General features: G+C 52.6%; 1 protein-coding gene across 1 annotated transcript in view; it reads right to left on the reverse strand.

Moving 5' to 3' along the window:
• LOC111925389 (uncharacterized) overlaps positions 1-12,518 on the reverse strand; it is a 32,101-nt gene extending 19,583 nt beyond the window's left edge. The window contains exons 1-37 of the mRNA XM_086883008.1: positions 12,463-12,518; positions 11,639-11,856; positions 11,085-11,228; positions 10,516-10,672; positions 10,368-10,395; positions 10,028-10,139; positions 9,565-9,657; positions 9,371-9,434; positions 9,016-9,114; positions 8,824-8,927; positions 8,610-8,748; positions 8,407-8,525; positions 8,143-8,292; positions 7,797-7,967; positions 7,343-7,652; positions 7,195-7,262; positions 6,969-7,056; positions 6,735-6,852; positions 6,524-6,647; positions 6,236-6,372; positions 6,027-6,153; positions 5,786-5,914; positions 5,473-5,715; positions 4,947-5,123; positions 4,688-4,833; positions 4,505-4,595; positions 3,444-3,833; positions 3,228-3,354; positions 3,005-3,123; positions 2,517-2,713; positions 2,138-2,321; positions 1,748-1,913; positions 1,542-1,666; positions 1,151-1,459; positions 815-1,018; positions 486-611; positions 108-383 (exon numbers count right to left, since the gene is read on the reverse strand). Of these exons, the coding sequence (XP_086739134.1) occupies positions 108-383; positions 486-611; positions 815-1,018; positions 1,151-1,459; positions 1,542-1,666; positions 1,748-1,913; positions 2,138-2,321; positions 2,517-2,713; positions 3,005-3,123; positions 3,228-3,354; positions 3,444-3,833; positions 4,505-4,595; positions 4,688-4,833; positions 4,947-5,123; positions 5,473-5,715; positions 5,786-5,914; positions 6,027-6,153; positions 6,236-6,372; positions 6,524-6,647; positions 6,735-6,852; positions 6,969-7,056; positions 7,195-7,262; positions 7,343-7,652; positions 7,797-7,967; positions 8,143-8,292; positions 8,407-8,525; positions 8,610-8,748; positions 8,824-8,927; positions 9,016-9,114; positions 9,371-9,434; positions 9,565-9,657; positions 10,028-10,139; positions 10,368-10,395; positions 10,516-10,672; positions 11,085-11,228; positions 11,639-11,839 (5,562 nt within the window). The 5' untranslated portion in view covers positions 11,840-11,856; positions 12,463-12,518. The remainder of the gene's footprint in view (positions 1-107; positions 384-485; positions 612-814; positions 1,019-1,150; positions 1,460-1,541; positions 1,667-1,747; positions 1,914-2,137; positions 2,322-2,516; positions 2,714-3,004; positions 3,124-3,227; positions 3,355-3,443; positions 3,834-4,504; positions 4,596-4,687; positions 4,834-4,946; positions 5,124-5,472; positions 5,716-5,785; positions 5,915-6,026; positions 6,154-6,235; positions 6,373-6,523; positions 6,648-6,734; positions 6,853-6,968; positions 7,057-7,194; positions 7,263-7,342; positions 7,653-7,796; positions 7,968-8,142; positions 8,293-8,406; positions 8,526-8,609; positions 8,749-8,823; positions 8,928-9,015; positions 9,115-9,370; positions 9,435-9,564; positions 9,658-10,027; positions 10,140-10,367; positions 10,396-10,515; positions 10,673-11,084; positions 11,229-11,638; positions 11,857-12,462) is intronic.
• Positions 12,519-14,199: the final 1,681 nt, after the last annotated feature.

Consider the following 14,199-nt stretch of genomic DNA (forward strand, 5'->3'; position numbering starts at 1 on the left):
GTTTACCCATGTCTCTCCAGCCAGCAGGTCAACCATGTTCTAGGTCATGTACAGCATGAGACATAAGGGAGAGTGGATCACCTCCAGCGCTACCTCAAACAACCCACCTGGTAGCTGAGCTCCTTTACGCGACGCTCAGACTTGCGGAGACCCTTGACGCTCTCGGCATGGCGTTTCTGCTCAGCTTCCAGCTCATTCTCCAGCTCCCGCACACGAGCCTCCAGCTTCTGCAGCTGCTTCTTGCCCCCTTTGAGGGCCAACTGCTCAGCCTCATCCAATCTCATCTGCAGGTCCTTGATGGTCTGCTCCATGTTCTTCTTCATCCGCTCCAGATGGGCGCTGGTATCCTGCTCCTTCTTCAGCTCCTCTGCCATCATGGCCGCCTGCCCAAGGAGAGAAGCAAGCAGAGAAGAAGGACCAAAGCATGTTCTCCGTTACACACCAGTGGAAGGTATCCTAGATGTTGGTCCCACCATGGCACTCACATCAGTGATGGCTTTCTTGGCCTTCTCCTCAGCATTCCTGCACTCCTGGATGGCCTCTTCCACCTCTGTCTGCAGCTGGGAGATGTCGGCCTCCATCTTCTTCTTCTGGTTGATGAGGCTGGTGTTCTAGAGTTAGAGAAGAGGATCTCAGTAGGTGTCTCTTCAACTGCTGACCTATCCTTCTTCAACTCCCATGTACTTAATGCCCCCTTACTCCCTGCCAACTCTGCAGGCCTAAAGGATCTGGAGATCTTGGTAAATCAACCCATTAGAAGCCCACACCCATGGATGAAGGTGACCTCTGTCCTTGAAAGTATGTGAGGTCTCACCTGTGAGTGGAGAAGCTGGACCCTCTCACTGGCCTCAATCAGCTCCTGCTCAGCCAACTTGCGGGCCCTCTCAGTCTGTTCCACCACTGCCCGCAGCTCCTCCAGCTCTGACTGGAGGAGGTTGTTTCTCCTCTCCACTATAGCAATATTCTCCTTCAGGTCTTCATTGACCCGTACCATGTCATCCAACTGCAATTGGGTGTCCTACAAGGTGGCATGGGGGAAGAGGGTGAATGGGGAGGATGGGGAAGCAGCTTAAAGTCTACGTTTCATCCACTCTGGGGTGGTAGGACCTATTATCTCAACATGCTTATGAGATAGAGGTCTGATGGTTACCTTGAGGTACCCTTGCAATGTCTTGACTTGTTTCTGAGCCTCAGCAGCCACACGGTTGGCATGGCTGAGCTGAATCTCCATCTCATTGAGATCACCCTCCATCTTCTTCTTCAGCCTCAGGGCCTCGTTGCGGCTCCGGGTCTCAGCATCCAGAGAGGTCTGCAGTGAGTCCACCACCCGCAGGTGGTTGCGCTTGGCCTGCTCCATCTCCTCATCCTTCTCAGCCAGCTTGCGCTCATAGTCTGCCTTGACCTGGTTGAACTCCAGTTGAGCCCTCAAAATCTTTCCCTCCTCGTGCTCCAGAGAGGCCTGGTGGAGACAAAGAGAAATTAGGGGGCCACAGAGAAGACTAGGACAGATTAGGGCCTCACAGGGGTGTGATTTGGCTCACTTCAGCCTCCTCCAGTGCAGCCTGGAGCTCCAGTTTCTCGGCATCCAGCTGCTTCCGGACTTTCTCCAGTTCATGGATGGTCTTGTGGCTGCCACCCAGCTGCTCTGTCAGGTCTGAGATCTCCTCTGCCCAGATGATAATCCATCAGACTTGGTCAAAGGTAGTGGAATACAACAAGGTGGGCAGGGGGAATACCACGGTCTCACCTTGGAGATTCTTGTTTTCCCTCTTTAAAGTCTCTAAGTGATCAAGTGACTCCTCATAGGCATTTTTCAGCTTGAAGAGCTCAGTGCTGAGGGACCTGGCCTCCTTCTGCGATGCCTCCAGCTCCATCTGTGACTCTTCAAACTTCTGCTTCCACTCAGACAAGATCTGTGAGGACCCCACCTGCTCAGCTACTGTTTTGCCCATGAAGAACTTTCTTTCCATCTTCCTCCTCCTTTCCCCAATACTCTCCTGAAAGGGACTTGAAGCTCTGCTAAAATATGGCCCTTTAAAGTTGTTCAGCTTTCTTCTGTTTTTGATTCATGGGACCCACGTCTCTCTACCCCCTTCCCACCCTTCTCCTTCCCCCTTTCTACCCTTTGTCCTCCCACCTTGTCAAAGTTTCTCTGCTTCTTGTCCAATGCAGCAGCTGCTGCATTTGACCGCTCCAGGTCTGCCATGAGGTCCTCAATCTCATTTTGCAGCCGGTGCTTGGTCTTTTCCAGGGAGGAACACTTGGCATTGACTGCCTCCACGGCCTCCTCAGCCTCCTGCAGCCGCTGGGCCAGCTTCTTCCTGCCATGGGAGAAAACCTGGCTGTGGTGACCCATGGACCAAGTGGGTCAACTCAAACCTTCTTCCACCCAGTGGTTGGCTGAGGCTCTGCTCTGGATCTCTTCCTCCATCTCCAGATTCCTATACATTCTCTGGATCCTTGTGAAGAGTATGCACCTGCCCCATAGAAGCTCCCTTCAAGAGGAGATGACTCACTTGGCCTCCTCCAGCTCCTCAGTGCGCTGGATGGCATCTGTCTCATACTTGGTCCTCCACTGTGCCACCTCAGAGTTGGCCTTGGAGAGTGAGCGCTGGAGCTCAGCTTTAGCCTCTGTCTCCTCCTCATACTGCTCCCTCAGGAGGTCGCAGTCATGCCGGGCTGACTGAAGGGCATGGGCCAGTGCATTCTTGGCCTGGGAGAGGAGAGAGTTATGAGATGAGGACAAATTGTGTCCATATCAACTTGAGCTATGTTGGCATTCTCCAACTCCAACTCCAACAACCCAACCCAACTCAACCTAATCTAACCCAAGAGAACCCAACTTCCTTGTAACCTGTCAACTCTACTGAACTTCTGAGAACTCTCAATTAATTTTCTCCTTCTGTGAGGGCAGACTCATGATGCACCTCTCAGTCCCAAGGCAACTGCATCCTTGACACTGGAAGTGTCTTTCAGCCCCACTGACCCCCCAGCAAAGCCCTACCTTGACTTCTTCCTCTAGCTGCCTCTTGAGATCCTCCAGCTGTTGTGTGTAGGTGAGTTTCCCTCGTGTCATCTGATTGATGAAAGCTTCCTTCTCCTCCAGCTGCCTGGAGAGCTCACCTGTCGGGTAGAATGGTGGATAATAACTTGCGGGACACACCCCAAAGCCAACCCCACTAGGTAAGAGATAGGGGAATTGGGTTAGGGAAGAGCAAGCCTCTCACCATTTTCTGTCTGGAGCTTGGCTCGTTGAGTGGTGAGGTCATTGACTGTGCGTTGAGCCTCTTCAGACTTGGTCCGATGCTCATTCATCTGGTCTTCCATAGTGCGGCACATTTTCTCAAGATTGGCCTACAAACAGGAAGGGCAGGAAGATGAAAGGGAACCTTGAGAGGGCAGTGGAAGTGTTGTCCCTTCATAGCTGGAGGTCTGTTTTCTACCTTGGACTTTATCAGTTGTTCCATGTTGGAGCCGACATCATCCAGCTCCAGCTTGAGCTCGCTCTTCTCCTTCTCCAGCTTCTGTTTGACACGCTGTAAGTTGTCAATCTGTTCACTGAGCTCAGCCACACTGTCAGCATGCTTCTTGCGCAGTGCTGCAGCTGTGGCTTCATGCTGCAGCGTGGCCTCTTCTAGATCCCGCCGCATCTTCTGGAACTCTGCCTCGCGCTTCTTGTTGAGCTCAATTTGCACTGATGTGGCACCGCCTGCCTCCTCCAGACGCTCACTGATCTCCTCCAGCTCTCGTGACAAGTCTGAGCGCAGCTTTTCCACTTTGGCTCTGCCTGTCCTCTCTGCCTCCAGCTCTTCTTCCAGCTCCTCAATCCGTGCCTGTGCTCCAGGGATGAACACATTTTCAGCAGACTTAGTTTCACCCAGCTTCTCCACTCAACCAATCAAGCTGGAGAGTTCTTTAAGTCAATTCAAATCAACCCAACCAACTGTAGATTCTTCAGCTCAACCCAGACAACTGTAAACCCTTCACCTCAACCAGTCTTAATCCCATCCAGCTGTCTTCAACCTAGTCAAGATCTGAGCTCTTCAGATCAACCTGGCCTTATTTGAAGACACTCCATCTTCTCAAGTTACCTTGAGATTCTCAAGTGCAACTGGTCTTGAGGACATTCAACTCAGCCAGTCCTAGAACTAACTGGACTAACGGACAACTCAGCACAAACTTCTCTAAGGACATTGGAACGAACATGATTCAACCCAGATGGTCTGCTCATCTCAGATGATTCTATCCAAGATGCTCTTCATACCCTGAGTACTCCAAACCCTTTGGTTCAGCTCAATTCCCATGAAAGCCAACCTGTCCAGGAGCCCATGAGTCATTTCAAGGCAATAAATGACAGAGGTTCTAGGACAAGAGACATGCCATGGGCTTCCAACCTCAGGTGGGTGGCACACCGGTTTAGGTCCTTCTCACAAAGATATGAAGAAAATAATGGGGAGGACCAGTTCCTTTTTCTGCTTGACCCCCAAGCTGAAGCCCACCTCACCTGAAGCTCTTTGAGCTTCTTCTGGAGCTGGGCTGCAACTGCTTGCTCATCCTCGATTCTGGCGTTTAGGGCATTGAGCTCAAAGTCTTTCCTAAGTGTGGGGAGAAACATCAGTAAGTTATTCTCCCGAGTGCTCAGCAGAGATGTTAAAGGCAAAGGACAAGCAAGTGTGCAGGCCCTTACTTTTTCAGCCTCTCATCCAGTTGTTGCTTGTCATTCTCTAGGTCCATAATATTCTCCTGAGCCAGCTTCAAATCACCTTCCAACTTCCTTTTGACCCGTTCTAGGTCCATCCGGACCTTCTTCTCTTGCTCCAGTGAACTCTCCAGCTGCAAGTGAGGCAGACACAAACCCATCAGCCCCCACAAATACACACTCCAGAAGGACTTCCACACCCCAAGGGACCGGCTATATGCCTGTTGTGGGACTGGCCTATACTCACGTCATCCACTTGCTGTTCCAGCTTGACTTTGGCCTTTGTCAAGGTGTTGACTTTGTCTTCCTCTGCCTGCAGGTCATCCAGCGCTTGCTGGTGAGATTCTTGCAGGGCCTTCTTCTCCTTTGTTAGCTTGACAATGATCTCATCCAGCCCAGCCATCTCCTCTGTGAGGTTCTTCACCTGCAGGAGGAGAAATATCAGGCCTCCAGTTTGGTACCAGAGGTACGACAAGAGACAGGAGGTTGTTTTTGCCCTTTGTGAAGATGGGTCTAAGTCAGGCAATTTAGGAAAACATAACTTTGGTTCTTGGTGATGCAATCCAACCAGCCTCGGATCATCACAACCCAACCCAAGCACTTTTGGGTCTTCATGACCCAACTCATCCAGCCTTGAATTTGGCTGCCCAAACAGCCTTGATTCTTGTCAACCCAACCCAACGAGCCTTGGGTCTTCACCAGAGTCTCCTTACTTTGGCTTGAGTCAGCTCAATTCCCCACAGTTTGAGGTCAAGACCTTTCCCCATTTTCACCTTGTTCTCAGTGGCATGTTTCTCCTTTTCCACCTTGGCCAGTGACAACTCCAGGTCATCAATGTCCTTCTTCAGTTCTGAGCATTCGTCCTCCAGCTTCCTCTTCTTTGCTGTCAACTCAGCATTCATCTCCTCCTCATCCTCCATCCGCTCAGTCATCTCCTTCACCTTGGCCTCCAGCTGGATCTTGTTTTTGATCAGCTGGTCACAGCGCTCCTCAGCGTCAGCCAGGTTGTCTTGCTCCTGGAAGGGGCAAGCTTGGTTTGAGGTGAATGAAACAAGAGTGAGGGGCTGGGACATCTAGGTCACTCACAGCCTGCACTTGGAGCTGAAGGTCATTCTTCTCTTGCAGCATGGAGACCATCTTCTCCTCCAGCTCCTTCCGCCGGGCTTCTGACTTCTCTAAGGCCTCCTTCAGCCGCCCAAACTCTTCTTTCATGTTCTGTGGGAGGCAAAAAGGTGCCATGTAAATCTCATTTCTTCCTTTTTGTCCCCACATACCACTTCCTCTCTCCATCCACCCACCCACCTTGCCCTCCATGGCCCTGTCCTACCTGCATCTCTTTCTCTGTCTCAGCACTCTTCAACAAGGGCTTGATCTTGAAGTAGAGCTTCATCCAAGGCCAGTTCTTCACCCCCATGAAGGCCCTGATATTCCACTGGATCACCAGCAATGAGTCCCTGGAGAAGCCACATCAAGATGTGGGTCACCAGGGGCTTCCACTCAACATGGATGCAATACCATCTCTATCTCACCACTTACCGGCGCTCTAGGATCTTTTTGAACTCCTGACGGGACAGGAAACCACGGACTTGGGCCTGCAAGCGGGTCATGATCCGAGCCAGGCGCTCATCCCTCATTTCCTCCAGCAACCCCAGCAGCCCAGCCTTGAAGAAGACCTTTGAGGAGAGATGAAGGTAAGTGCTGGTGGGATTTGGAGGCGGAGGGATGGGTAGACAAGTAGATGACGGGACCATAGAATCCATCTGGTCCGACCATGAAAACCTTGTAGATGGTGGGACCACCATAACTAAGAGCAAGTGACCTCACCTTGGTGTGTCCAAATTTGTACTGGTTGTGGTCAATATCAAGGGATCCCAGAAGCTTCTCAGCGCCCTTGCGGCTGTCAATGAACTGCCCCTCAGGGATGGCAGCAGGGTTCAGGATGCGGTACCTGGTGAGGAGAGAGGACAGGAAACCTCTGAAATCAATACCAGTGGGGCTGTCCACCCCATCCCCGCATTTTCTCCTCTGTGCCTACCGCTGGCGGAAGTCCCCATAGAGTATGCGGTTGGGGAAGCCCTTGCGGCAGATGCGGATGCCTTCCAGCACTCCATTGCAGCGGAGCTGGTGCATTACCAGAGGGTTGTTCATCACACCTGGTGGGTCATCAAGACTGGTGAGTCAAGGCCTGCCCCAAAGCACTGTTCCCCACCACCACCTTTGGCCGGGGCCCAGCACTGTCCTCTGGATCAACCTTCAGGGATCAGCTCACCAGGAGACTTGGTCTCATTGGGGATGATGCAGCGGACGAAATGAGGGTGGGTAGACCGCAGGTTGGTCATCAACTTGTTGAGATTCTCCTAAAAGATGGAGGAGGAGGTGATGAAGGGAATGAATACACCCCACTAGCCTATCCCACCAAGGGTCATCCATTGCCCTAGGACATTTTTTCCACACCCACACACCCTCGGGTCCATGAATAACTCTTGCACTCTCACCCGATGCAGAGCAGAGACAGTTTGGAAGGAGGAACCTTTCTTCTTAGCTCCTTTCCCCTTCTCCACAGCTGTTGGAGAAGAAAGGATGAGACAGGACAAAGACAGGGTGGGAAGAAGCCCAGATGATGAGGAAGGGGGTTCCTCTTACGTGCATCAGCCCCAGCATAGTTGGCGAAGAGGTTGGCCAAGAGTTTCAGGGCTGATTTCTGGTAGAGCCCCACCACCGTCTCATTGAGGGGGTCCTTGTTCTTCTGCAGCCACCCAATGATGTTGTAGTCCACTGTCCCAGCATAGTGAACAAGGGCAAAGTGGGCCTCTTGTTTCCCCTTGACATTACGTGGCTTCCCAAAGTTGGCCGACTTGCCCAGGTGATTATCAAAGAGCTTGGCCTTGAATGTCATGTCTGTGGCCTTGGGAAACATGCACTCCTCCTCCAGGATGGACATGATTCCCATGGGCTAAGAAGAAAAAACCTTGTTGGCTACAGTACACACCAAGTACAACCCAACTGGCCAACTCTGGGATTCCTGCTAAGCTGCAACTGAAAGGACCCTTCCCCAGAGGTCCCTTCAGCCCCCACAAGACCCTGGGGGAGGTGGTACCTTCTCAATGAGGTCAATGCAGGCCTGGAGGTCCATGCCAAAGTCAATGAACTCCCACTCAATGCCCTCCTTCTTGTATTCCTCCTGCTCCAGCACGAACATGTGGTGGTTGAAAAACTGCTGCAACTTCTCGTTGGTGAAGTTGATGCAGAGCTGCTCGAAGCTGTTGAACTGGTGAAGGAGAGAGGAGATGGCCAATGGGGCCAATAGAACAACTAATATGTTTAGTGGGGTTGACCTGAGCCCCAGCTGGGTCAACACAAATGAAAACAAGATCATTTGACCATCCAATAGGATTAATTCTAGACCCAATGGGGTCAACACAACACAGTTAACCAGGACTTACATCAAAGATTTCAAAGCCAGCAATGTCCAGCACACCAATGAAGTACTGCCGTGGCTGCTTGGTCTCCAATGAATTGTTGATCCTCATCACCATCCAGTTGAACATCTTCTCATACACGGCTTTGGCCAAGGCTCCAACAGCATAAATCACCTGGGGATTTAAGAGGGATGCCCCACCAGTGAGAGTGGCCTCTTGGTGTCCTCCTTGCTGCAGATGGCACCATGTCACCCCAAAAGAAGGACATTTTGGGGATCTCCTACTCACCTGCTGGACATTCTGCCCCTTGGTGACATATTCATTGCCCACTTTGACCCGAGGGTGGCACAACCCTTTGAGAAGATCAGCTGAGTTCAGCCCCATTAGGTAAGCTGACTTGTCTGCCTCTGAGGATGAAGAAGAGAAAATATGAACCTGGAAGGATCGTGGAGTTCACTCCAGTTTCCACCTCCGCCATGGCTGGAGCCCACCTTCTGTGCCATCTGGTTCTGCCTGCTCTTCCCGTTGTTTCTGCTTGAACTTCATGTTGCCAAAGTGCATGATGGCTCCTGTCAGTTTATAGATGGAGTTCTTCTCTTCTGGGGTGAAACCCAGGACATCAAAGGCACTCTATGGGACAAAAATGTGTTCAAGATCTTCTCCCACAGAGACACATACATACTACCTGATGGCCTCCCATCTCACATCTGTGGCCAGGAGCTCCTCTCCATCATCAATGGATGGAACTGTGGTCTCTCCTTGGGAGATGAAGGCATAGTCATAGGGGTTGTTGGTCACCAGCATCATGTCTGAAAGGAGAAAAAGGGATTGGGACAGGCAGGTCTTAAAAGGGGTGTGGGATCAGGTATGTTTGGGTACATTGGGAGCATGGCTCACCCAGCAGCTCTGGCTTCTTATTGGAGAGGATCTGGTAGTAAATGTGGTAGTTTCTCTCAGCCTTCAGCTGGAAAATGACACGGGACTTCTCCAGGAGGTCTGGGATGGGTATGAAGAGAAGATGGGTGGAAGTTGGCATGAGGAGATAAAGGGCCAGGTGGATGAATGGTGAGAGGCTTGAAGATATGGAAGGGTAGATGGAGGAGGGAGGGAGGGAGGGAGGGAGGGAGGGAGGGAGGGAGGGAGGGAGGGAGGGAGGGAGGGAGGGAGGGAGGGAGGGAGGGAGGGAGGGAGGGAGGGAGGGAGGGAGGGAGGGCAACAAGATGTCCTCTCATGGATCCCTCAACCTACTCACAAGTCTCAATGTCAGCTGATGCCAACTTCCCAGTGGCCCCAAAATGGATCCGGATGAACTTCCCCTGGAAGAATAGTGGAAGAAGGTGGCTGTGGCTGCCTTCTCCCAGAACACCTTCCACAGATCCTTCCCCATGAACTCCACCCCATAAACCCCATAGACTCTTTCTCACAGACTCCATCCCCAACACTCACAAATCGGGATGAGTTGTCATTCCGGACAGTTTTGGCATTGCCAAATGCTTCCAAGGCAGGGTTGGCCTGGATGATCTGGTCCTCCAGGGTGCCCTGGATGGAGTAGGACAGTGTCAGGGGGGTTCTCACAGTAAGGGGCAGGGGATGTAGGGTGTGAGGTTGAAATGGATGGATGGGAGAACACAGTGGTCCATGAAGGTTTGCATGGGTGGTCAGGTTGATGGACAGGGATATGGGTTGATGCCATGGGTGGATGGAGGGATGGTTAGTTGGTTGGATGGGGATGGGACAGATGAATGGAAGGTTGGATAGATGGTTGGTTGGTTGGTTGGTTGGGTGGTTGGATTTTTGACTATTAGGTTGGGTAGTTGTTTGAGTGGTTGATTGGGTTATTGGTTGGACATACAAGTGGCAGAATGTTGGCCACAACCCCAGGTTGTCATCCCCCACCCACTGCCTTTACCTTGCCTGGGGCCCCCGCCTCCTTCTTGCCACGGTCACCAATGGCAGCAATGACAGCAAAGTACTGGATGACCCTCTTGGTGTTCACTGTCTTCCCCGCCCCGGATTCTCCACTGAAGGTAGCCAAGGAGAGCAATGGTTGGATACCTGTGCTATGGTGCTGGGAGTGGGGACTCACTGGGGATGGATGAATAATGGACCTCCACAGACAAAGCCATGTAGTGATAAAGGGTTGGCCAGTAGGCATGACTTCAAGGGGGAAGGGGAGGGGCTATGTGCCAGGTGGGGGTGTCTTAGCTGTAAGCAGGACTAAGACAGTGTTTACAGATGAGATCACTCACGTGATGAGGATGGATTGGTTCTCCCGATCTGGTGGGATGAGGAGAAGAAACATGAGGTTCTGGAGCCCACTTTGGCTCTGTCCCACATCTCCTGCTCCCCAAAAAGGATAAGGCAGTATAGTATGGGGTCCCTGCAGAAGGTGCCTACCTGTCAGCATGTTCTGGTAGGCATTGTCAGAGATGGAGAAGATATGGGGTGGAGCTTCACTCCGCTTCTTTCCCCGGTAGGCAGCCACCACCTCAGCATTGTAGACAGGCAGCCACTTGTAGGGGTTGACAGTCACACAGAAGAGTCCTGAGTAAGTCTGGAAAAAGGAGAAGGTCAAAGTCAGGAGGTGTCACTCCCCAGGTGGTCAAGGGGGTCTGCAGAAGTGATCTCTTGTGTCTAGGCAATATCTTGAGTTTAGGTGACCCCTGTGGTCTGGAGATGGGACATCTTGGGTGTGGGGGACCAAAGAGGTCTGGAGAGAGGATGTTCCAGTTCTGCGTGGCCCATGTAATCTGGGGAAGGGACATCCTGGTTTTGAGTGGCCCAAAGGGTCTGAGATATCTTGGTTCTGGGTGGCTCAAGAGGTGTGAAGAAGGACCATCCCAATTATGGGTGAACCATGAGATCTGGAGAAGGGACATCCTGCATCTATATGGGCCAAGGGGTCTCCAGAAGAGGCATCCAAGTTCTGGATGGCATCTGAAAAACCTCATGGGCTCCCAACTTACATAGATCATCCAAGATGCGTAGCGATCCTTGAGGTTGTAGAGGACGGCGGGCTCATGGAGGAAAGTCAGCATGGCCATGTCCTCAATCTTGTCAAACTTGGGGGGGTTCTGCTGCATTATCTGGTCCTCCTTGACCGTCACTGTCTGCTTAAGGTAAGGAGGACCCCATGGAGCAGAAACACAGGGCAAGGAGTTGCCCAGTTGTTCCCTCCCAAAGGGCTGGGAGATGGATGTTCCCTTGAGAGCCAGAGGTGTTCCTCAAGTGATAGAGAAGATGTTTTGGGGTCTGGGTATCTCTGGGGTAACAAAGGAAGTTGGATGAGGTCTAGCTGTCCAGTGGGTTCTGGGAGAGGTGGATCAGGGTCTAGATATTTCCGGGGTTCTAGAGAAGATGCTGTGGAATCTGAGCATATAGTGGGTGCTGGAGAAGGCATGTTGGGGTCTAGATGTTTCTTGGGTTCTAGAGAAGGTGGGTTGGGTTCTTTGTGTCCCATGTGGAACAGAGTTGCTATTTTGAGGTTCTGGTGTCCCAGCTGTGGCTGGGGTCTCCCCACCTTGCCATGTTCAGTCTCAGCAGTGATCTTGGAGCCCTCACGGCTGACAATGGTGGCCTTGACATATTCTTCCTTTTCATCAGGGACGAAGATGTCCTTCTTCAGGTCGAAGGGGCGGGTCTGGGCAGCCAACCGTTCCTTCTCCGACTTGCGGAGATAGGGGGCGGCCTCCCCAAATTCGGCCATCTCCACATCAGGCATGGTGGTGCTGGACAGGGCTGGGTGGGGTAGGAGGGATCAGACCCTCCAAGTTCCTCCCAGTTGACCCTATTGCAGCTTTTTCCTTGGTGAACCCATCATTCCCTGTTCTTCTCCACATCTACCACTTCCTCCTTGTCAATCCAACTCCTTCATCCCTCCCCAGTGCTCACAGCTCCTCTCCAAGGCTCCCACTCCTCCCAGCTGGCCCATCCCAAGTCCATCCTCAGTGCTTCCATCATCTAGAGTTCCCTCCCAGTACTTCCAGTTCCTCTCCAGTGCTCCCAGTCAGCCCCATCCAAAGTTCATCCTTGGTGATCTCATCTTCTCCCATTCTTCTCCAGTGCTTCCAGTTCCTTTCCAGTGGTCCTGGTTCCTGCCAATTGTCCTTATCTCCATCTCAGGTTCCTTCTTGGAAGTCCCAATGCTCACCTCAGTTCCCTGTTCCTTGCAGTGCCTCACACTGCCTGCCCTTTATCCCACCCCAGTGCCCCCCAGTACCCCTCCCCCCCAGTACTCCTGAATTCCTCCCAGTCCTTTCCAGTTCCCCTTCCAGTATCCCAGACCCTCCCAGTCACCTCAGTCTTCCCAGACAGCCCTCAGTTCCTACCACTACTCAGCCCCACCTCTCTCTGTGGTCTCCAAGACAGGGGATGACAGTGCAGACTCAGGGCGGTTCTGGTCCTGCTCCGGGACACAACAGCCCCCCCCGCCCCGCAGTATGTCCCAGTATATCCCAATATGTTCAATTACATCTCAGCATCCCCACCCAGCCCCACCAGTAGTACATCACCTCACAGACACACACACACACACACACACACACACACAACACACACCACACACAGAGAGTACTGCTTAGTAAGTCCCAGTATCCCCCTAGGATTTATCCAGTACCCTCCCTCCTCCTCCAGTATCATTCCAGTCCCTCCCAGTTACCACATAAATCCTCCCAGCATCATCCCAGTCCCACCATGTTTCCCCACAGATGCTCCCAGTATCATCCCAGTCTCCCACAAAGACCCTCCCAGTTCCTTCCAAGATCCTCCCAGTCCCTCCCAGTTCCCCTATAGACCCTCCTAGTATAATCCAAATCCCTCCCAGTTCCCCCATAGACCCTCCCAATTCTCCTATAGACCCTCCCAGTTCACCCATAGACCCTCCCAGTTCCCTCCCAGTTCCTCCCTGTTCTTTCCCAGTCCCTTTCAGTTGCCCCCAGTTCCCCCATAACCCCCTCCCAGACCCTTACAGTCCTCCAAGTTCCCCCTGCCCCACCTGCCCCTGGGTCTGCAGACGCAGGCTGGGGGACCCCCCCTTATATCCCCCCCTCCCCTCTGCAGCTGCGTCACTGGGTGGAGGGGCGGGGGGCATGGACAGATGGGTAACCTCAAGGCCACCTTACTGCCCTATAGGGACATAGTGACCCCTATGGATCTACAGTACAGTCCCCAAATCCATAGGGCCCTCCCTCTGCTCTGTAGTCCTATTGGACCTTCACTGCCCCATAGGGTCCAGTGGCCCCTATGGATCTATAAAGCTCCACCAGCCGCATGGGATCCCCATATATCACACCCACAAGGACCCTATAGCTCCCCTCTACCTCACAGGACCTACTTCCAGCACCACAGTACTCCCCCAGCCCCATAGGACACCACTCCAGCTCTAAAGATGCATGCATAGAATCCTTCTCAGCCACACAGTGTTCCCATTACTTCCTTTCAATAAGACCCCTGTAAGTGTGCACAGCCCCATAGAACCCACTCCCAGATACTCCTCCCCAGTCCCATGGTCCTAAGGGATCCACATCTAACCCTATAGGACTACTAAATATTTCCTTATAGGACACTCATAGTTTCTCCCCCTTACCACAGGCCACTTCCAGCCCTATAGACCTTCCATACAACCCACTCCTAACCTCATAGAATCCCTATAGGGCTCTCCCAGACCCACAGGATAGCCCACTCTCAGCCCCTATAGGGGCCCCCTCTAACTCCCCTTTCCCTGCGTCCCCCCCAGTTTATTATGGGAGAGATGAGGCAAGCCAAAAGACTCGCCTGAATGCCTGGGTCCCCCTGGGGTGGGGGAAGTGACAGACAGACAAAAGACAGGTGTGACCCCCCTTCCCCCTCCAAGGGAGTTCAGGCATCTGTGCCCCTCCTCCAATGCCTTTGTTCCCTCTCCCTCCCCCCACAATGGGATATTTTTGGGACGTCCCCCCCACAACCCCTGACATCTGATCAGCTTGTGACGCCAGTGGGGCTGTGGGGCATCTTCACCTCATAACCATATACGGGGCTGGCTCTTCAGGTTCCCCTTCCCTCCCTTGATCCCCATAGCTCACCTAAGAACAGATGGGGCACCCA

Source organism: Cyanistes caeruleus, chromosome 1, assembly GCF_971803275.1.
Source record: "Cyanistes caeruleus chromosome 1, bCyaCae1.hap1.1, whole genome shotgun sequence".
In the NCBI taxonomy this organism is placed as follows: domain Eukaryota; kingdom Metazoa; phylum Chordata; class Aves; order Passeriformes; family Paridae; genus Cyanistes; species Cyanistes caeruleus.